Below are 24,016 nucleotides of genomic sequence, written 5' to 3' on the forward strand. Positions count from 1 at the left end.
CCTCTCTCTTGATGGTGAGGCTGTGCTCACTGAGTCTGTTAATAGCATTGCAATTTGCGCTGGTTCTTTCTCTCTCTCTCTCTCAGCTGCAGAATAATGTTTCCTTAACCTCTGATTCCATGGAGTAGTCATTTGCAGGATGTTCACCTTGTTAGGGTTTGATAGTGGCTTTTACGCTTTTCAACATATATGATTTGTTTGGATGTATTAGTCTCAGGCTTTGTATAGTGATACATTATAAGAAGATATCGTATGTATGAGGTTAATCAATGCGTAAGTCTATCAGATGATTGTTGTGTCAGAGACTTGCTTTACTATGGCTGCATGGTTATATTTCATTAGGAGACTCGGCGTTTTCAGTTTTGTTAACAAAATGCATATTATTCCCGTGGAAACGAGCTTTGATGATTCAAATTATTGAGTGCAACTCATGTTAATTATAACAACACTTAATTATATATACACCCATAGCCTGTGTTATTATGGCGGTGCATGAATAGCAAAGGAATTCATATCATTCCTCTATCATTTTAAGACGCCATCTGTACTATAACAACAATTATACAACTACTACTCCTACTCAAAGTAATACTTTATAAGTACAGTCTGTTATATCTTCATTCCACTCATGGTGTCGCTATTGGCCAGTCTACGTGAAACATTTCCACTCCACCCTCTGGTGTACAGAGCAATAAAAGGAAATTTCGCAGTTTGGTCCTAGGATGCAGCCTGTAACTGTGGAGTGCTGTTGATTTTCTCTTGACTGAATTGTATAATCCTCATTGCATCTGTAACCTAAACGAGGACAATTTTCTGTTGTGAAAGCATTGCCATGATGGGGCTCAAACGGAGCTGCTTCGTTTTCTTTCTGATGTGGCAAGCCGTGAATGGGGACGCGAGCTATTCCTTTCAAGAAGAAATGAAGCGCGGATCTGTTATTGGGAATATAGCGAAGGATCTTAATCTGGACTCGAGTAAACTGTCTGGTAGGAATGCCCGTGTTGATGCCGCAGGGAATCGCAAACGTTATTGTGACATCAATCTCAGCAATGGGGATTTAATTATTGCCGACAGGATTGACCGGGAGGAGCTTTGTGGAGAAAAGCTGTCGTGTGTAATAAAACGCGATATTGTGCTGGAGAATCCTCTGGAACTGCATCCGTTCAGTCTTCACATTAAAGATATTAATGATAACTCGCCACAATTTAAGGAAGAATTTATCAATTTAGAAATTCGAGAGTCAGCAGTCAGGGGGGCTCGTTTTGTGATAGAGGAGGCGCACGATGCGGATGTAGGACAAAATTCAGTTCAGCAGTACAGCCTTAAAAAGAATGATAATTTCATTTTGGCCGTTGATGGAAAAACAATAGAGCTTGTTCTTGAAAAAGAGCTTGATCGTGAAAAACAACAAGAGATCAATTTGCTCCTTACAGCTCTAGATGGTGGCTCCCCTCAGAGATCAGGTACGGTAGTCATACACGTCACTGTACTGGATGCTAATGATAACGCCCCAGTGTTTAGCCAGGCCGTTTATAAAGCCAGTCTGCCTGAAAACTCTCCTATAGATACTGTAATGGTCACAGTGAGTGCTACTGATGCAGACGAGGGAGTCAACGGAGATGTGACGTATGAATTTGGACATGTTACTGATGATGTGAAGAGAGTCTTTAGTATTGACCGTAAAAACGGCAAAATTAAAGTGAATGGTGCGATTGACTTTGAAACTGTTACAACATACGATTTGCGCATTAAAGCAAAAGATGGATTAGGATTATCGTCATACACAAAGGTATCCATTGATGTCACCGACGTCAATGACAACATACCTATAATCTATGTGAAATCTCTGGCAAATCCAGTACCTGAGAACGTGTCACCTGGTACAGAGGTGGGCATTGTTAACGTTCAGGATTCAGATTCTGATAATAATCAACAGGTCCGCTGTTCCATGCAACACAATGTCCCTTTTAAATTGGTCCCTTCTATAAAAAACTATTATTCTGTGGTGACCACAGGACAACTGGACCGTGAACTAGTGTCTGATTACAACATTACAATCACTGCCACTGACGAGGGCTCTCCACCTCTGTCCTCCTCTAAAACTGTTCAGTTATCTGTAGCAGACATCAACGACAACTCACCTGTGTTTGAGGAACAGTCCTACAGCGCGTATGTGACTGAAAATAACAAACCTGGCTCCACTTTATGTTCCGTTCTTGCTCGAGACCCCGACTGGAGACAAAACGGTACAGTGATTTATTCTCTGTTACCCGGTGAGGTGAACGGTGCCCCGGTGTCCTCCTATCTATCCGTTAACGGAGACACGGGGGTGATCCACGCTGTGAGGTCGTTTGATTATGAACAGTTCAGGAGTTTTAAAGTCCACGTGATGGCCAGAGACAACGGTTCTCCTCGCTCCAGCAGCAACGTGACCGTCAGTGTCTTCATATCGGATGTGAATGACAACGCTCCTCAGATACTGTACCCCCGCCCCGGGGGTCAACTCCTTCATGACCGAGCTGGTCCCCAAAGCGCACACGGAGGCTCTCTGGTGTCCAAAGTGATAGCGGTGGACGCGGACTCCGGACAGAACGCCTGGCTGTCCTATCATATAGTCCAATCCACTGATTCGGGACTTTTCACTATTGGTCTCCACAGCGGAGAGATCAGGACACGCAGGACATTTCGGAGTCTGACAGCATGAAACAGAACCTTATTGTGGCAGTGAAAGATAACGGACAGCCCTCTCTCTCTGCCACCTGTTCCATGTATTTACTTATTTCTGATAACTTGGCTGAGGTGCCGGAACTGAAGGATATTTCTTACGATGAGAAGAACTCCAAACTGACCTCTTATCTGATCATCGCGCTGGTGTCTGTGTCCACCTTTTTTCTGACCTTCATTATCATCATCCTGGGTGTGAGGTTTTGTCGCAGGAGAAAGCCCAGACTGTTGTTTGATGGAGCAGTTGCCATCCCCAGCGCTTATCTCCCTCCTAATTACGCAGATGTTGACGGCACAGGAACTTTACGCAGCGCTTACAATTATGACGCCTACCTGACAACAGGTTCTAGAACCAGCGACTTTAAGTTCGTGACGTCTTACAATGACAACACACTGCCTGCTGAACAGACTCTGAGGAAAAGTCCATCCGACTTTGCTGATGCTTTTGGAGATTGTGATGCTTCTCCTGAGGTAGGGACACATTTATCATAACGGAACTCTTGTTCATCGCCCTGCAGTCATTCTTCCTCTTTGCTTTTTGCTTTTTTAAGTTCATGCCTAAGTTCATTAAGTGATGCCTACATGATTAAGTTGTCAGGGTTAGGTCATATTTTTATTTGGGGATATTATGTTAAATAAATGTTGATATGTTGACATTATTGCCCTTCCTTTCACTCTGTCCATGGTGCTGAACTCCGTTTGATCCTATGATGCATTTCTTGCAAATCACCTTTCTTTTGAGCTTTAAGGGAATCTATTGCATTTTCTAAATGTTTTAGGTTTTTCACGTCGTGTTTGTCTTATTTCAATATGTTGTTGCTCTTTTTCGTTATAATTCTATGAATATAGCTATAGAATTGACACTCAGATGGAGCTGATTACCTTTTGTGGATATTGGGACACGGTATTAGAGTCATATGAATATGAAAATTGAGCCTCTTTAACCGTTCTGCTTGAGTAGTAGTGCTTCCATTATCTGTGTTGGCTTTGAGTGAAGTGGGCATTGCCAAGGAAAATACGTTTTCACTTAATTTATTTTGTTACTCTTGTTGACATAATATGGTATATCCTCATGTCCAGACTGTCGCACAATTTCGAATTTAGGTATTTCTTTTCTTGATGGATACATTGTCTTTGTTGTCCATGTGCAATCCTAATTACAAAACACTGTATGGTACAAAACTAATGTAAAGTATTTGATAAGTTGTACTCACAGCTAGAGGTGCTTTGAAATAATTATATTCAAGGATTCAGTTTCTAAATCAACAGATGCGCTTTATAAAGGTGATGTCTTCGTGGACTATTGTAAGACACTTTTGTCATGTACAAATTGGAACATTCCTTTACAAGGATAATGGATTAAAAAGCTGCCAGAGAGGGAAAAGAGTGTTAAAGTCGTCTCTCCATTAAAATGGAAAAAAAGCATTTTTTTAAACACTTTGCAGAATTATTATTTTCCTTTCTTCAAACTCAGATAATGTCGTATTTGATGCATTTGCTGTACCAAGGTATTAAATTAAATGGCAGCATTGTTTTCTTGGGCTTTGTAACAGCTGTTGGTCAGCCTTTCTGATATGCCAAATTTACAGTTTAATTGGTGAACAATTGCACAATGTTCAAAGCTCTATTTGAAAAAATTTTATCTTTTCCTGATGTTTACACCAAAGTCAACATCAACGACAATGCAAATTGTGTTTTGTTGCTTATTAGGGTAAATTTAAACATTCAACTTAAGACCTTGTTTTGGAAAGAAATACATGTTTGATTGTGTCTCCAAGTTGTCAAAACTAGTTAAGGACAATCACTATTCTAATAGATCTGTGTGTCCCTGCAGTGCTTCAACATAGAGTACAGAAGTGTTGGTGATAGGGTTGAAGGCACACATTGCTTCAATTTACAGTATGCAACTTCAAATGATGGTTCTGTATATAGTTGATTAAAATACTTAAATTGTTTTTTTATTGCGCTTTCAATATGCACAGTCTTTTTATAATTTTAGCACAAAATGTTATGCAAGACAATACTTAACTGAATTTCCTCTATTTTACTTGATCCACACCAGTAAGATGGAAATGGCAATAAAGATCACCAAGGGAGAAAACAAAAATATCACCGTTTCATCAATGAGGGAGGGACATAACGTTTTAGGATCAACATTTTAGCCTTTAATGTTCAGGCAGCATATAGAGATGTGAGATAAAGGGAAACGCCTACAGAAATAGTTTCTGTGCTTAGTGTACATTTTGACAAGACAAAAATTAGGTGAGAACATAGGGTTGTTTGCAAGACACAATTTGAAGGGTTTCATGTTGATCTCCACTTTTTGTGTTATTTTTTATTTATTTTTTTTACATCACAAGCCATCTTGTATTAAGGCAAGTTGATCCTAAAATAGTAAAGCTATTATTGTTTTTTATCAGTTGTAGTAATATTGTTTTTATCAACAACGTTCTCTGAACTAGTCTATATTTAAGGACGTCAGAAGTCATACATCGCCTTGTTATACCCAGGCAAATACTCATGGTGTCAGTGTGTACCAGTAAACGAGAGGACATGGTCATTCTCCTCCCTTCTGTCTCGACGAATTGAAAGCTTGACTCTGCTATTGTACTGCATTTGACAAAAACGCTTCGTGATATGACCACAGACTGTTTCTCTATATTGGAGAAACCCCACTTGCATCTTTGATATATTTTGACATACTCAGTAGCAGTACTGATCTTTCTCGCTGTAACAATGGGCTGCAACAGATTTGCGCTGCTCTACGGTCTTGCTTTTATTTTTCTTGTCCTCCACCCTGTATATGGAGACGTGAGTTACTCTATTCCGGAGGAGATGAAACGAGGATCAGTAATTGGGAATATCGCTAAGGATCTGGGACTTGATTTGGGCAGGCTGTCTGCTCGCAAGGCCCGTATCGATACTGAGGATAACAACGTCCAGTATTGCGGTGTAAATCTCAACACCGGAGACTTGATCGTTCAAGAAAGGATTGACAGAGAAGGGCTTTGTGCGAAAAAGGCATCGTGTGTTCTAAAACAGGAACTCGTACTAGAGAATCCATTAGAGCTGCACCGTATTAGTATCAGCGTTCAAGATATCAACGACAATTCACCGCAGTTTAAAGAGGAGTCACTTAGGATTGAAATTCAAGAATCAGCGGACAAAGGTGCACGCTTTCTCTTGGATGAGGCACACGATGGAGATATCGGAGAAAATGCTGTTCAGGGCTACTCACTTCAGCAAAATGATCATTTCAAATTAAATGTGAAGACAAAGGGCGGTGGACGAAAATATGGTGAATTAGTCTTAGACCAAGAATTAGACAGAGAGGACAGAAAAGAGATTTTGTTATTGGTTACGGCATTAGATGGTGGCTCTCCTCAGAGATCAGGTACTGTAGTCATACACGTCACTGTACTGGATGCTAATGATAATGTGCCAGTATTCAGCCAGACCGTTTATAAAGCCAGTCTGCCTGAAAACTCTCCTCTGGATACATTGGTGATAACAGTGAGTGCTACTGATGCAGACGAGGGAATGTATGGTGAAGTAACTTACGGATTTGACCATGTTTCAGATGAAAAACAAGTTTTCTCTCTTAACCCTAAAACAGGAGAAGTTAAAGTGGCTGGATCTATTGATTATGAAAAAGAATCATCATATGAAATGCAGATTAGCGCCAAAGATGGACTGGGATTGGCGTCATATGCAACGGTGATAATTGAAATTACAGATATAAATGACAACGCCCCAGTTATATACATGAAATCACTGACTACCCCCATACCTGAGAACGTGTCACCTGGTACAGAGGTGGGCATCATTAACGTGCAGGATAGAGACTCTGAGAATAACGGACAGGTCCGCTGCTCCATTCAGCAAAATGTGCCTTTTAAGTTGGTTCCTTCTATTAAAAACTACTATTCTGTGGTGACCGCAGGACAACTGGACCGTGAACTAGTGTCTGATTACAACATTACAATCACTGCCACTGACGAGGGCTCTCCACCTCTGTCCTCCTCTAAAACTGTTCAGTTATCTGTAGCAGACATCAACGACAACCCACCTGTGTTTGAGGAACAGTCCTACAGCGCATATGTGACTGAAAATAACAAACCTGGCTCCACTTTATGTTCCGTTACTGCTCGAGACTCCGACTGGAGACAAAACGGCACAGTGATTTATTCTCTGTTACCCGGTGAGATGAACGGTGCCCCGGTGTCCTCCTATCTATCTGTTAACGGAGACACGGGGGCGATCCACGTTGTGAGGTCGTTTGATTATGAACAGTTCAGGAGTTTTAAAGTCCACGTGATGGCCAGAGACAACGGTTCTCCTCCGCTCAGCAGCAACGTGACCGTCAGTGTCTTCATATCGGATGTGAATGACAACTCTCCTCAGATACTGTACCCCGCCCCAGAGGGCAACTCCTTCATGACCGAGCTGGTCCCCAAAGCTGCACACGGAGGCTCTCTGGTGTCCAAAGTGATAGCGGTGGACGCGGACTCCGGACAGAACGCCTGGCTGTCCTATCATATAGTCAAATCCACTGATCCGGGACTTTTCACTCATTGGCCTCCACAGCGGAGAGATCAGGACACAGCGGGACATTTATGAGTCTGACAACATGAAACAGAACCTTATTGTAGCAGTGAAAGATAACGGACAGCCCCTCTCTCTGCCACCTGTTCCATGTATTTACTTATTTCTGATAACTTGGCTGAGGTGCCGGAACTGAAGGATATTTCATATGATGAGAAGAACTCCAAACTGACCTCTTACCTGATCATCGCGCTGGTGTCTGTGTCCACCTTTTTTCTGACCTTCATTATCATCATCCTGGGTGTGAGGTTTTGTCGCAGTAGAAAGCCCAGACTGTTGTTTGATGGAGCGGTTGCCATCCCCAGCGCTTATCTCCCTCCTAATTACGCAGATGTTGACGGCACAGGAACTTTACGCAGCGCTTACAATTATGACGCCTACCTGACAACAGGTTCTAGAACCAGTGACTTTAAGTTTGTGACGTCTTACAATGACAACACACTGCCTGCTGACCAGACTCTGAGGAAAAGTCCATCAGACTTTGCTGAAGTGTTTGGAGATTGTGATGTCTCTCCTGAGGTAGGAACAGGTGCCACGTGTCTGTTGGTTTCTTATTCCTCACTTATTCTGACAATTTAAAACGCTGTAACACATTATGCTGTTAGTTGACACTCGTCAAAGATTTTCAACTACTTTCTTTGTCTTTGGTGAATTTGGTGGCAATTACATTTTAGTACAATCTTCAAAGCATCGCTACTGCTTTTGCATGTATTCCCTAAATGTTGGCCTAACTGAAGTGTGTCAGTGGGTGTTTTATCATGTGAAATAGTGACGTTGGTTTTCTTTTTAGTTCCTGATTGAGTGATTCTCTCGAGTGTGGAGGTAATAATTTTTCTAGCGGTTTGACTTGTATCTGGGATTTCTTTTTCAGGGATTTGCCAAGCAATTGTTTTATTTTTTTAGTAACATGAGGAACAGCCTATCTGCGTTTTTTCCCTCCTGTATTGTTCGGTCCATTGTGTTTAACTGTTATACTCGCCCTCCTACTCCAAGCTTTTTACTTAATTATTCAACTTTAGTATGCATATATTTTATTTCTGTCAGGTTAACTCCAAGATAAGAGATACGATTAATTTTCTCTCTGTATTTATCGGCTTGTCTAGCACTGGTGTGTTCATCTGTGTATCTTGAGTAGAGCTGCATCTAGTTCTTTGTGTCTCTGTCCTTGGTGCTGAACCTCGGTGTTCATCTATTGTTACGTTTTCAGGAACAACTTACATCTGTGTTATTTGTTACCACTAAAAAAATGAATGGGCTGTGTTATATTTTAGATTGCAGTTTATCATATATTTAGACTTTTTAATTAACGTTGGGCCTCCATTGTTTTAGATGAAGGAAAATAAGAAGTCACATCAGGTGGAATTGGAAATAAGTCTCTCATCAGTCAGTGATGTGTTTTGTATTCAATTGCTTCCCAATCTCCTACGAATTATGACCATTTTGAAGTTTTCTACAGTAATAGTTTACATTCACGTCCAGTGCAGCAAGTGGTTTTCATTTTGAAGTGGTAGATGGGTACATTAAGTATTTTCTTTTGTGAACTGCCACACATGTTTTGTCCCATTTCATACTGCTTCCTTCCTTTCTTCATTTATTTTAGGGTGAGGCTATTTGCACCCCTGGTACAATTAGCAGTGTATGCTATTTGCACCCCTGGTACAATTAGCAGTATGCTATTTGCACCCTGGTGCAATTAGAAGTGTATGCTATTTGCACCCTGGTACAATTAGAAGTGTATGCTATTTGCACCCCTGGTACAATTAGCAGTGTATGCTCTTGCACCCCTGGTACAATTAGCAGTGTATGCTCTTTGCACCCCTGGTACAATTAGCAGTATGCTATTTGTACCCTGGTGCAATTAGAAGTGTATGCTATTTGCACCCCCTGGTACAATTAGAAGTGTATGCTATTTGCACCCCTGGTACAAATATCAATGTATGCTAATTGCACCCCTGTGCATTTACAGTACCTTGGCATATATTTACACACAGTTATCCATACTACTCATGTATTACACCCTTTTTGGAATATTATCGCCCTGACATTCTTACCCTAACCATAACCATCCCACTCCTCTTGCCTAAACCTAACCAACCCAACCAGAGCAGGCATATTCATGAGTCTTCCCCTACCACCCTGCAAAAAAAAATACGCGTTCGCGGGACCTGACTTGCGCAATTGCATGCAAATTATCCAATCCAAATTTTAAAATATAAGATCACCACACAGGGGAATCGAGCACCAAACTCCCATACCAAAGGCAAGTGCACTAACCACTCACCTAGCAGTTATTTCAGGAAGTTGAACACAATTTTACCACTTGGTTTCTTCAAGCCTCGGTTGCTAGGTAACCATACTGTATACAAAAAAAATTACTAACTAACAAACTAACTAACGGTTGTATGCTTTCACTGAAGACAGAAAGCGCAACTGTAGTATCCATTTTCCGCTAGAAATTCAATTGTTATAAACTTTACAGACAAAACTTCCCTAATATGCCAGTTTCTGCGGTCATGGAAGATGAACGTCCGCCATGATTTCGGTGCATGCGAGCGACGTTTTTTTTGTTGTTACGTCACAGGGTGTAAATAGCTCAGCTGTGTGGCCGAGGCTATTCGTACCGGGGGTGCAAATAGACACTCCGTTTATTTTATATTATTATTACAAATATTTAGCAATAGCTACATTCTTTCTCCATATCCAAACACTGAAACAATCACTGACTGACTGGATACTTTCAAAAACAATTATTTTTATAGTTTACTTTGACAGTGCACACAGAACGTTTTTTGCTTTTGGCAGTGATGTCTGACTATTATCCGAAGTACAAGATAGAACACCTATTACTATTATTATAGTAGGTGGGCTCCTACATTTATTTTACCAGTTGACTTTATTAGTCAAAAATCAACATTTATTGAAAACATTATGTTGTATGAATACAGAATCTACACGGAGAGACATACAGACCAACAGATACGGAGAGATGGACTTCTCTGAAAGTTTTTATGTACAACATTTAACGCAATTTGTTTGATTTACTAAAGTGGTCAATATTTTATACAATATTTAGCGTGGAACAATACAGAACCAGTCAGTGGTCAGACATTTGAATATAATACACTTTATTGTCCCAGAGGGGAAATTTGTCTTGGAAATAGTCTTACAATCTGTTGCTTGACAACACAAACATGTAACAGAAAAAACATTCTAAAATCAATATAAAAACATAAACATAAGATCAACGAAGCATCTTAGGACATAAAAGAAGGACACATATGACAGTACAGACAATACGACATCTTAAGTAGTAACTGTAATAATTAAAGTGCGAAGTGCCAAAAGTGCTGTTGTATTTATGGCATTTTTGATCTGTTGTGCTAAGATGTACTATTGGAGTTTAGCAGCTTGATAGACGTTGGGATAAACGATAACTTTAGTCTGTTTGTTTTACATTTCGGCACACATAATCTTCCTGTTGGCAGAAGTTCATGTTCACCAAAGAGAGGATGTTGAGAGTCAGCAGTGATTATTTCCGCTTGTTTTCAAACAGCTTGCTCGTACAGGCTCTGTATGGGCTTGTACTCTTTCCAGCCTATTATCCTCATAGCTGTCTTGTGTGTGCTGACCAGCCTGCTTTTCAGCTGCACTGTTAAGTTGCCAAACCATGCTGTGATTCCATATCTGATAATGGTCTCCAGAATCGCCCGGTAGAACATGAGCATGATCTGGCTGCCTTCTCCGTACAGTCTCAGTCGCCTTAGAAAATCTAATCTCTGCTGCAGTCTTTTGCACAGGTGGTCAATGTGTGTTTTCTAGCAGAGAAGATTGTCTATATGGACACTTAAGTATTTTTAAGATGTTACCTGGGTGATTTTCTGATTTTTGATGACGACTGGCTCATGGTCAATCACTTGACTTGGGTCAAGGACCATCTCCTGTGTTTTTGTGACATTTAAGATAAGATCGTTGGTGTCACACCACTTGATAAAGGTGTATATCTCATCGTGGTACACAGAAGGGATTATGTCCTTCTGGAGAACGCTCAGAATTGCTGTATAATCTGCACATTTTATAATATAATTATGTGGGTGCACTTTCCTGCAGTAATTGGTGTAGAATGTGAAAAGTATGGGTGACACCACAGAACCTTATGGGACCCCCGTGTTGCTATGTTTGACCTCTGACAGCGTCCCATTGACTTCACCTGTTGTGTCCTGTTAGTTAAAAGGAGTGAAACCATTTGATCAGGGCAGGGTTAACATGCATATCATTCAGTTTTCTTTAAATGCAGATAGGGTTGTAAAGTCTTAAACGCAGAACTAAAATCAATGAATAATATTCTAGTATAGACTTTTGTATCCTAAAGGTGTTTAGACATACACATTTGACATAAACATTTGGGTAATGTTGTCTTATTACTTTACAATTCTTGAGGCTGATCAATTTATGAGGAATTGAGTTCTTGTTTGTAAAGGCTTATAGCACGAAGAACCAGCATCTCACTTCATTTAAAAAACACGTAATACTTCCCATTTACACGGTTTGATACCTTCTAAAAAGGTTTTTTATTTAAACATTAAATGTCAAACGCCCGGATTGATTTTAAAAATAAATTGCTATATTCCATTTGTACTCACGGTGTCAGTGTAGACCAGCTATGGAGTCATGTGTTCGTCTTGTTTTGCACACCACCCATTATTGGGATCGACCACCCTTGTTCTATGCAGCCTTCAACAAAGACGGCTAATGCTTGGAAGGCACATTTGATCGAATACCGTTTTTGAATGCTTGAAATTGACGTGTTTTGGTCTACTGTCTGAGGATGATGCATAGACGGTGGTTTCTTCAAAGCTGTGGCTTTGCCTTTTTCTTTGTTGCGCTGCAATACGCACATGGAGACCTGAGCTATTCTGTACAGGAGGAGCTCAAGCGCGGATCTGTTATTGGAAATATCGCCAAGGATCTCGGGCTGGAGGTGGGCAGTCTGTCTGCTCGCAAAGCTCGTGTTGACATGGAGGGAAACGACAGACACTATTGCGGAATTAACCTTCGAAGCGGAGATTTAATCGTTGCGGAAAGAATAGACAGAGAGGAGCATTGTGGAGAAAAGCCTTCGTGTGTTCTTAAATTCGACTTGCTTTTAGAGAATCCATTGGAGTTACACCGGTTGTCCTTGCAGTTGCAGGACATAAACGACAATGCACCAATTTTCCCGAAGGATATTGTAAAATTGGAAATCAGAGAGTCAGCTGACAAAGGAGATAGGTATCGCATTAATGCAGCACAAGATGCAGATGTAGGCAAAAACTCAGTTGAAAGGTACATTTTGCAACCGAACCCTCACTTTTTATTCAGTATTCAGACGACAAGTGCTGGCAGAAAATATGGCGAGTTGATTTTAAATAAAGAGTTAGACCGAGAGGAGCAGCAGGAAATGAAAGTATTGCTCACAGCTGTGGATGGTGGTTCTCCTCAGAGATCCGGTACTGTGGTCATACACGTCATTGTACTTGATGCTAATGATAACGCCCCAGTTTTTACTGAGGCCGTATATACAGTCACTTTACCGGAAAACTCACCTATGAAAACCCCAGTTATCACTGTTAGTGCATCTGACGCAGACGAAGGTGTAAACGGAGAGGTAACATATGAGTTTAGCCGACTCTCTGATAAAACACAAAAGCTTTTTTTACTGGATGAGAAAACTGGAGACATCAGTGTGACAGGTGACATAGATTATGAAGAAGGATCGAAATATGAAGTGTTTGTTGAGGCTAAAGATGGTTATGGCCTCTCTTCAGAAGCAAAGGTGATTATTGATATCACTGATGTAAATGATAACGCCCCAGTTATATATTTGAAATCGCTGACTAACCCCATACCCGAGAACGTGTCACCTGGTACAGAGGTGGGCATCATTAACGTGCAGGATAGAGATTCTGAGAATAACAGACATGTCCGCTGCTCCATTCAGCAAAACGTCCCTTTTAAGTTGGTCCCTTCTATTAAAAACTATTATTCTCTGGTGACCACAGGACAACTGGACCGTGAACTAGTGTCTGATTACAACATTACAATCACTGCCACTGACGAGGGCTCTCCACCTCTGTCCTCCTCTAAAACTGTTCAGTTATCTGTAGCAGACATCAACGACAACCCACCTGTGTTTGAGGAACAGTCCTACAGCGCATATGTGACTGAAAATAACAAACCTGGCTCCACTTTATGTTCCGTTACTGCTCGAGACCCCGACTGGAGACAAAACGGTACAGTGATTTATTCTCTGTTACCCGGTGAGGTGAACGGTGCCCCGGTGTCCTCCTATCTATCTGTTAACGGAGACACGGGGGTGATCCACGCTGTGAGGTCGTTTGATTATGAACAGTTCAGGAGTTTTAAAGTCCACGTGATGGCCAGAGACAACGGTTCTCCTCCGCTCAGCAGCAACGTGACCGTCAGTGTCTTCATATCGGATGTGAATGACAACTCTCCTCAGATACTGTACCCCGCCCCGGAGGGCAACTCCTTCATGACCGAGCTGGTCCCCAAAGCTGCACACGGAGGCTCTCTGGTGTCCAAAGTGATAGCGGTGGACGCGGACTCCGGACAGAACGCCTGGCTGTCCTATCATATAGTCAAATCCACTGATCCGGGACTTTTCACTATTGGTCTCCACAGCGGAGAGATCAGGACACAGCGGGACATTTCTGAGTCTGACAGCATGAAACAGAACCTTATTGTAGCAGTGAAAGATAACGGACAGCCCTCTCTCTCTGCCACCTGTTCCATGTATTTACTTATTTCTGATAACTTGGCTGAGGTGCCGGAACTGAAGGATATTTCTTACGATGAGAAGAACTCCAAACTGACCTCTTATCTGATCATCGCGCTGGTGTCTGTGTCCACCTTTTTTCTGACCTTCATTATCATCATCCTGGGTGTGAGGTTTTGTCGCAGGAGAAAGCCCAGACTGTTGTTTGATGGAGCAGTTGCCATCCCCAGCGCTTATCTCCCTCCTAATTACGCAGATGTTGACGGCACAGGAACTTTACGCAGCGCTTACAATTATGACGCCTACCTGACAACAGGTTCTAGAACCAGTGACTTTAAGTTTGTGACGTCTTACAATGACAACACAATGCCTGCTGACCAGACTCTGAGGAAAAGTCCATCAGACTTTGCTGATGCGTTTGGAGATTGCGAAGCTTCTCCTGAGGTAGGGACACATTTCATATGTTACTGAACTTGTGTTCAACCAAGATGACTGAGGAAAAGTCCATCAGACTTTGCTGAGGTTTTTGTAGAATTAGAGCTGTCCTCATAGGTATGAATGGTCTCTCTGGCATTAATTTTAATTCATAGAAATAAGTTTAATCAAAGATACATTACTCTCAAACGTTTCCGTTTTAGTTGTATACATATTATAATAATCTACATAATTTTCACAAACATTTTACAATTGCTACCCTCTTTCTTTTTTAATTAGAAATTATGTTTTGAAATGTTTCCTGGGAAGAGTCACATAATTAATTTAATTCCTTAAACTTTAACTTTGATTGCTGTTTATTATTTTCGGTGTCTCTATATAAGTTGAAAATCTGTCCTAGTTAGTGTTGTGGTTTAAAATTCAACTATTGACAGTTGTTTGAATCTTTCATAAATCTCTCCAAAATGCAGTTACATCATCAGCCTATTATCATTGTTAATCACAAATTTACTGAATGCCTTCCATAGTCACTAACTGGCTTGCTCTCTGCATTTGTACTTTGTGCATTTCTGGTGTTTACGGGTTATTTAGGTAAATCAGGAAGTTCTGGATATGATGCTGGCTGCCCAAGTAGGCTAATGCTCCATTGATTGAATTACTTGTGATTAGCCAGGAATATTATGCATTGTTCTCTGAATCTTTTTCTCAAATGATTCTTTACTTCATGTGGTACATTTTCATAGCTTCTGTCTGAGCTAGATGCTCTGTTTGGGCTGACTATTCATTATGGATACATTTTTCTTGATGTTGTTAATGATGACAGAGCGACATTAATTCTTTAAGTCCTCAATTATTGTGTTGTTGTTAGTCTGCAGTCTTTCTTTTTTTATTACATAAACATTAAAAATAATAGATTCTGCTGCAACATATATATATATATATATTTAAATCAAATATAACTGCCTGCAGTGCCCTGAAATCTTGACAGAAACACATGCTTTAAATGCAATACAAAAATAATATCATGACTTATAAGCTTGAAAGTACGGAGCTCCGGAGGTGACATGGAGGAAAAACAAAATAATACATGTACTGGGGGCAAACACTAAACTCAAGATCTTGACTTGAGTTTGAAAGTCAAGATCTTGAGTTTAGTGTTTGCCCCAGTACATGTATTTTTTCTTTTTTTTTCCTTTGTCTTTTTTTTCCTCCATGTCACCTCCGGGGCTCTGTATGAAAGCAACAAAGAGTATGCAGTGTATCTGAGTCTTAGTACTCGGCTTCAATATACAGTCTAGACTGTCAATAATAAATGTCTCTCACGCAATCACATGGCCATCGTTGAGCAGGGAATGATGTCTGTTGCCATATTTGCCACAATATGTCATTTACAATAGATGGCTTTTTTGCTAAATTTCCCCTCTTGTGATCAATAAAGGCTCATCTTAACTAATTATTACTCTCAAGGACTGGTCTTCTTCAATAGTCCATATGTTACAATAGTATCTGGCAGACTGCTCTGTCTCTCATGGGATTGGATGACTGGAAACCTACTCAGACATCATATTGTAATGTAATAGCGGCATATACACAGGTAGAAGGCACTGCCTCAAGAATGTAGGTCTCTATATTGAAAGGCAGTCCACCCCCCTTCTTAAACATGTATGGTAATTTAGCCTCTCATGTTTGAGTTTTGTTGTGTTTTACTGTTAATTTTCACCACATCTTAAGTAAATGGAAAGAAAACTGAATGAGTGGTTTGTATTGTAAATGTAGTTTGCCAGTTTCAATAGACGCAGCTTTGCTATGGAGATATCTTCAGTGCTTGTGCTCACTTAGTCCTTCATTAAAATATGAATTGTCTATTAGTTATGCTCTTGATAAGATATTGACTGTCAGACTATCCTGTATCTAGGGCTGGGCGATTTGGAGAAAATCAAATATCACAATATCTTTGACCAAATACCTCGATATCGATACCGCAACGATATTGTAGTGTTGACTATTGGTGCTTTCACAACATATTTAAACAATGAGATTTTTGATAAATAATCATCAGTAATGTGGATATAATGACTAAGTGGGTAAAGGCAAATAATAGAACAGCTAGAACAGTCTGTTAAGTTCAGAAAATTACATCACTTTACTGTAATGCAGCCTTTAAAACCAGGAAAAGACAACACTTATGCCATATTACTATATTACGATATCCAAAATCTAAGACGATATCTACTCTCATATCACGATTTTGATATAATATTGATATATTGCCTAGTTCTACCTGTATCTGTATTCTGTGCCTTTTTCAAAAGGTGATTTTAAAATTGCTGCGAGGTTTAGGCTGGGCACTATTTCCTCTTCACCTTATGTGGGAAAGTGAGATTAAATAACTAACTACAAACCACCATACTATTTGTAGTTTGGCAGTGTTATATTACTTTGTAGTTCATAATAAAGGTAGTAGAACAGTGTGTCCCCACAGCAAAGTTTTGTTTGACTTTTTGATTTGAGTTTTCTCTTCATTGTTTGCAATTCTTTGACATAAGATACTGTGGTTATATGATCTCTTTCTTAGTCAGAATTTAAACACATTTTGTCTTTATATCATGCATGTCTCCTACTCTTTCTGGAACTTGAAAAATGAGAGCTACCATCTTAATCCTACTGGAGACAATAGTGTTAAGTATACCAAACTTGTACAACCCTGTGATAAGGTGACAAAGGTGATTATTGCATGGTGTAATTTTAATATGCAAAACCTGTTCTGTGCAGTTATGCTACAGTACATTTAGACAGCAACCTTACTTTAAAGTACTACCTGTTGAAAGTCCAGGATTCTACACCTGATACATCAGGGTTATGATGACTACAGCCTTTCAGATTTACACATTTCATCTGACAACATACAGTGTAGACATACTGGAACCTGGTCTACTGCTTGCAGAAATGCCCTTCTGATTAAATGACTAAAATTAAACTTAATACCCTCTTTCTGAGGATTGTCAGATGATTACTATCAATTTATGGTCGATATGCAGTACAAATGAAGAAAATTATACTAGTTGTTATGTCCTTGCGTGTATCTGACAAAGATTACTTTCCACATAGTCATTGATTACAATATTATGTAATTAAATGTATGTAATGTAAGTGTGCTGCCTCTGACAGTTTAAACATTCTGAATTAATTTAAAAGTATTGTCTTTTATGTAGCTTGGTTATCTTTAAGAAGTGTGGCTTGAAAAGGTGCATGCTGTCTTCAGACCTTGATGTGAGTCTATCTCCCATGCATTGAACTAAATGCACAATAGTAGGCCTACTTATTGCAACTGGTCTCTGTAATAACAAATAGTGTAAACACTGACGTAAATTTACTTTGTGTTATTTAAAATAGACTAAAACCAATTTAACAGTGGTTCATGTTGTGTTTAACCGTGTTATTGTTGAACTTAACTCACGGTGTCGCTATACACCAGTCTTAAAATGTTTTAATTCCTCAATCCTTTGTGGACAGACGTTCTTGTACGCCCATTGCGTAGTCCAGATACAGGCACAATCACGCTGAATTGCTGATACTACTCGTGTTATGTGGTTGAACTGTGTTTGTTTCTTAGATTATTTAACGTCATAGGAACTCATCCTTGACGATGGACTCCGAAATAATTGCGTGTGGCTTCTATTTCCTCCTTTTTTTGCAAGCCGCATATGGAGACATGAGCTATTCTTTTCCAGAGGAGATGAAGCGAGGATCAATTATTGGAAATATGGCCAAGGATCTCGGCCTGGAGACGGGCACGCTGTCTAACAGAAGAGCCCGTATTGACACCGATGGGACAGACAAACGTTACTGTGACATAAACCTGAATAACGGAGAGTTGATTGTTGCCGACAGGATTGACCGAGAGGGGCTTTGTGGAGAAAAGGCTTCGTGCATCCTAAAACATGAGCTGGTGCTGGAGAATCCTCTCGAGCTACATCGGATCAGTCTTCACATTCAAGATATCAACGACAACTCGCCACAATTTAAGGAAGAATTGATAAATATTGAAATTCGAGAGTCGGCAGACAGGGGGGCTCGTTTTGTGATAGAGGAGGCGCACGATGCGGATGTAGGACAAAATTCAGTTCAGCAGTACAGCCTTAAAAAGAATGATAATTTCATTTTGGCCGTTGATGGAAACACAATAGAGCTTGTTCTTGAAAAAGAGCTTGATCGTGAAAAACAACAAGAGATCAATTTGCTCCTTACAGCTCTAGATGGTGGCTCCCCTCAGAGATCAGGTACTGTAGTCATACACGTCACTGTACTGGATGCTAATGATAACGCCCCAGTGTTTAGCCAGGCCGTTTATAAAGCCAGTCTGCCTGAAAACTCTCCTGTAGATACTGTAGTGGTCACAGTGAGTGCTGCTGATGCAGACGAGGGAGTCAACGGAGATGTGACGTATGAATTTGGACATGTTACTGAAGATGTGAAGAAGATATTTAGTATTGACCGTAAAGTGGGTGAGATACGAGTAATTGGTGCTGTTGACTATGAAACTACGACATCATTTGAAATACGCGTTAAAGCAAAAGATGGGTTAGGGCTGTCATCTTATGCTAAAGCAGTAATTTCTATCACTGATGTGAATGACAACGCCCCTGTAGTCAATTTGAAATCTCTGACTAACTCCATACCTGAAGATACCCTACCTGGTACAGAGGTGGGCATCATTAACGTGCAGGATAGAGACTCTGAGAATAACAGACAGGTCCGCTGCTCAATTCAACAAAACGTCCCTTTTAAGTTGGTCCCTTCTATTAAAAACTATTATTCTCTGGTGACCACAGGACAACTGGACCGTGAACTAGTGTCTGATTACAACATTACAATCACTGCCACTGACGAGGGCTCTCCACCTCTGTCCTCCTCTAAAACTGTTCAGTTATCTGTAGCAGACATCAACGACAACCCACCTGTGTTTGAGGAACAGTCGTACAGCGCATATGTGACTGAAAATAACAAACCTGGCTCCACTTTATGTTCCGTTACTGCTCGAGACCCCGACTGGAGACAAAACGGTACAGTGATTTATTCTCTGTTACCCGGTGAGGTGAACGGTGCCCCGGTGTCCTCCTATCTATCCGTTAACGGAGACACGGGGGTGATCCACGCTGTGAGGTCGTTTGATTATGAACAGTTCAGGAGTTTTAAAGTCCACGTGATGGCCAGAGACAACGGCCTCCTCCGCTCAGCAGAAACGTGACCGTCAGTGTCTTCATATCGGATGTGAATGACAACTCTCCTCAGATACTGTACCCCGCCCCGGAGGGCAACTCCTTCATGACCGAGCTGGTCCCCAAAGCTGCACACGGAGGCTCTCTGGTGTCCAAAGTGATAGCGGTGGACGCGGACTCCGGACAGAACGCCTGGCTGTCCTATCATATAGTCAAATCCACTGATCCGGGACTTTTCACTATTGGCCTCCACAGCGGAGAGATCAGGACACAGCGGGACATTTCTGAGTCTGACATCATGAAACAGAACCTTATTGTGGCGCGGAAAGATAACGGACAGCCCCTCTCTCTGCCACCTGTTCCATGTATTTACTTATTTCTGATAACTTGGCTGAGGTGCCGGAACTGAAGGATATTTCTTACGATAAAAATAACTCCAAACTGACCTCTTATCTGATCATCGCGCTGGTGTCTGTGTCCACCTTTTTTCTGACCTTCATTATCATCATCCTGGGTGTGAGGTTTTGTCGCAGGAGAAAGCCCAGACTGTTGTTTGATGGAGCAGTTGCCATCCCCAGCGCTTATCTCCCTTCTAATTACGCAGATGTTGACGGCACAGGAACTTTACGCAGCGCTTACAATTATGACGCGTACCTGACAACAGGTTCTAGAACCAGTGACTTTAAGTTCGTGACGTCTTACAATGACAACACAATGCCTGCTGACCAGACTCTGAGGAAAAGTCCATCAGACTTTGCTGACGCGTTTGGGGAATTGGAAGAGTGTTTAGAGGTATGAATACACAAAGCATCAATTTTGTCAATTGTTTGAAAAAATCAAACACAATTTCCTTTCAAACTTTAATTTAAGTCATCTAATAGCTGTGCATTTACAAACTCAGAGCATTGTTTTCTACTTCGCTGATAATAATGAGTTGTGGTTCATAATTGTATTTTGTGCGTTCGTATCCTTTCGTCTGTCTGTTCTTTTCGGTCTAAACCCGTTTTTGCGGTTCTTTGATTAGTTTCAATAATCTTCCTAACTAGCTTGATTTTTAGTTTCCAAAATCGATTACATTCTTGACATTCTTGACACCTACAGTTTATTAGTCTGGCAGAGAATTTGGCTTAGACTTAGCCTAAGTCTATTGCTCATTTGAAGTTCTGAGAATTTTTAAGAAGATTGTTCTTGTGCTGTCAAAACTATAGGTCAAAACATTGGTATTAACTTTTTTTAACTAATATTTACAGTACAGGCCAAAAGTTTGGACACCCTTCTCATTCAATGTGTTTCTTTATTTTCATGACTATTTACATTGTAGATTCTCACTGAAGGCATCAAAACTATGAATGAACACATATGGAATTATGTACTTAACAAAAAAGTGTGAAATAACTGAAATAATGTCTTCTATTTTAGATTCTTCAAAGTAGCCACCCTTTGCTTTTTGATAGCGCTGCAAACCCTTGGTGTTCTCTCAATGAGCTTCATGAGGTAGTCACCTGAAATGGTTTTCACTTCACAGGTGTGCTTTGTCAGGGTTAATTAGTGGAATTGTTTCCCTTATTAATAAAAAAGCAAAGGGTGGCTACTTTGAAGAATCTAAAATAAAAGACATATTTTCAGTTATTTCACACTTTTTTGTTCATTCATAGTTTTGATGCTTTCAGTGAGAATCTACAATGTAAATAGTCATGAAAATAAAAACGAAACTCATTGAATGAGAAGGTGTGTCCAAACTTTTGGCCTGTACTGTATATAAGTACATATGGTTCTTGAATCAAATTATTACTGAAGATATATGACTTAAATTAATCTTTTTATATCATTGATTAGACGGAGCATAAAGGGGGCAATATGATTGAGTTTCAGTGTTGGACTTTGATAGATTATATTGGTGCCAGTTACATTTTCCAGTATCTTTCGATACTAAAGCACATCTTTCACACAATCAAGTGATCATTGTTGCAGAGGAAAAGACGTCTGTGGGCGTACATGTTATCATATGCTATTGTTAGTATGTGATTTATTTGCTAAAGGTTTCTGGCAGTCAAATCTCTCTCTCTCTCTCTGTCTCTCTCTCCTTTAAAACACACACAAACAAATAACATCTAACTTCTTATGCATGTCTTACTTAATTCGCCTAATTTTGTGTTACTTGTCTCAGAAAGAATTTCAAACTGAGCTTTGTGACACTTATTCCTGATGGCTTGTCCTTGATGTAGCCTTCTGTTGGTTGGATTGGGCCTCATTTGTATGTTTCTTTGGACAGAAGTGTCAGCCACATGAATACATTTAAATGTACACAGTGTTCTTACACTTAAGGTCAAAGAATAAATGTTATAATGATGTCTAGCGGGCTGATTTATATACAGTATATATACAGTATATTAAAAGCTGAATGACTGAAAACCCACACAGACATGCTACTTTTGTCTCATGCTGGTTCTTTAGGTAAATGACATCACCTGTAGTATGTAGGTCTTTATATTTGAATCCAGTCTACTGCACTTTATTAACAGGTATATTGGTTTGGCCTTCCCTTTGTTGAAGTTTTGTTGTGGTGGATGGCTTCTGGTCCCACCACTGTGATTGTGTAATACAGACAAATGTAGAGAGAAAAACAAATAGTTTTTGATTTTAATTGCAGTTGCATTGTAGTGTCTGTCCTATGGACATGTCTGCAGTGATTGTACTTGTTCCATGATATGATCTGAATTTTTACCTTTTTTCTATTCATAACCTTAGGAACCACATCTGTTTTTGTCAGTTGAGGCTTGGTTTTGTGTTTTAGACCAATAATGCATTTTTCCCAGGTTATTGACGTGACAGAATATCAGTCACTGTTTTTATCAACATAGAGTGTGAGTTCCCTACAGGTAGACTAGAGGTCATGCTGACAGAATTAGGGACTTTCTCTAGCTAACCCAATTAATTATTCTATTACAGTGATTTTGGTAAGCGCTGTTCTGCCTGATTGTTTTCTGTGGATTTCAATTCAATTCAATTTTATTTATGGTGTCAAATCGTAACAGGAGTTATCTCAGGACACTTTACAGATAGAGTAGGTCTAGATCACACTCTATAATTTACAAAGATCCAACAGATCCAGTGATTCCCCCCAAGAGCATGCATAAATGCGACAGTGTCGAGGAAAAACTCCCTTTTTAGGAAGAAACCTCGGACAGACCCAGGCTCTTGGTAGGCGGTGTCTGACGGTGCCGGTTGGGGGTTTGATGAACAGTGCCAATGATAGTCACAATAAAGATAATGACTAGAAATTAGGATTGACTAAGTGATTGGTCTTAACTACTTGTGTCTCGGCTATGCCTTAATGTAATTGTTTGATTTATTGCATCTGCTTTTGTGTTGTTGATACTCATTGACAAACTGTATCATACCTATCAGTATTAATTCCTATTCTGTGATGGTAGGAGGTAACTGTATGTAGTGTTGAAAGGTATTGTCATTACCTTAAATCACCATATTTGTAGATCTGCAGTGTTAGACAAATTGTAGTAGTATATTTAGTGCAAGTGGTCTTTAAGGGTCATAGCCTTTTTTCTTAAGAAACACAAACACACACACACACACACACACACACAAACACAGCCAACTTTACTCTGTTTGTTCACGCGACTGCTCTTTGTTATTTTGACTGTTTTTGACTATCTGGGCTAATTTCTCTGTCCTTGGTGCTGAACAGATAATATCTTTTCAGAAACTTGTTTAGGTTTCTCCACACTTTCATTAAATTCACACCATTACTCTGGTTTCTCCCTGATATGTGATTGAATAGGCTAATCAGAAGTTAGGCAGTACAAAATACATTTAGTGTGTTTATTATGATTGGTTTAAGCTGCAAGTATAATATACAAACTTATATGTAAATTGATAACTCTTTAAAGATGTAAGACTTCTTTGTAACTATATGAATGAACTTTCCTTTTAAATATTACAGACGACTACTGTCTTATTTAATTCAACTATAGATGCAGGTGCTCAGCATTCCAAACTTTTACAGCTCTGCAGATATGTGAATCTTGATTATAGTCATTACAGAAAATTTTGTTTAACCACTTTTGAAATATAGAAAAATGAAATGATCCACGTTCAGATAATTACTAACTAGTCAACAGAAATTTGTGTACATATATTTAATTTTTTGGCCAGGATACAATCAGACAGTATAAACAGGAAAACAGTATAAGCAAGAGATTCAGTGGTTAAAAAGGATATAAACCATTATTATTTATTA

At 39.9% G+C, this 24,016-nt stretch overlaps 1 protein-coding gene and 2 pseudogenes across 12 annotated transcripts in view; all 3 read left to right on the top strand.

Moving 5' to 3' along the window:
* LOC120567191 (protocadherin gamma-A11-like) overlaps positions 1-24,016 on the top strand; it is a 270,004-nt gene that overhangs the window by 59,711 nt on the left and 186,277 nt on the right. For 2 of the 12 annotated variants that reach the window (XM_039814077.1, XM_039814078.1), the window contains exon 1: positions 12,060-14,548. The exons of 6 other annotated variants lie outside the window; for them this stretch is intronic. In XM_039814077.1, the coding sequence (XP_039670011.1) occupies positions 12,155-14,548 (2,394 nt within the window). In that variant the 5' untranslated portion in view covers positions 12,060-12,154. Of the gene's footprint in view, positions 1-12,029; positions 14,549-24,016 lie in introns of those variants that run through there. 4 more of the 12 variants (XM_039814092.1, XM_039814093.1, XM_039814106.1 and 1 more) reach the window with 3 other exon arrangements.
* LOC120567234 lies at positions 672-3,231 on the top strand (annotated as a pseudogene).
* On the top strand, positions 18,088-20,573 carry LOC120567241 (annotated as a pseudogene).

Source organism: Perca fluviatilis, chromosome 10 (assembly GCF_010015445.1).
Source record: "Perca fluviatilis chromosome 10, GENO_Pfluv_1.0, whole genome shotgun sequence".
In the NCBI taxonomy this organism is placed as follows: domain Eukaryota; kingdom Metazoa; phylum Chordata; class Actinopteri; order Perciformes; family Percidae; genus Perca; species Perca fluviatilis.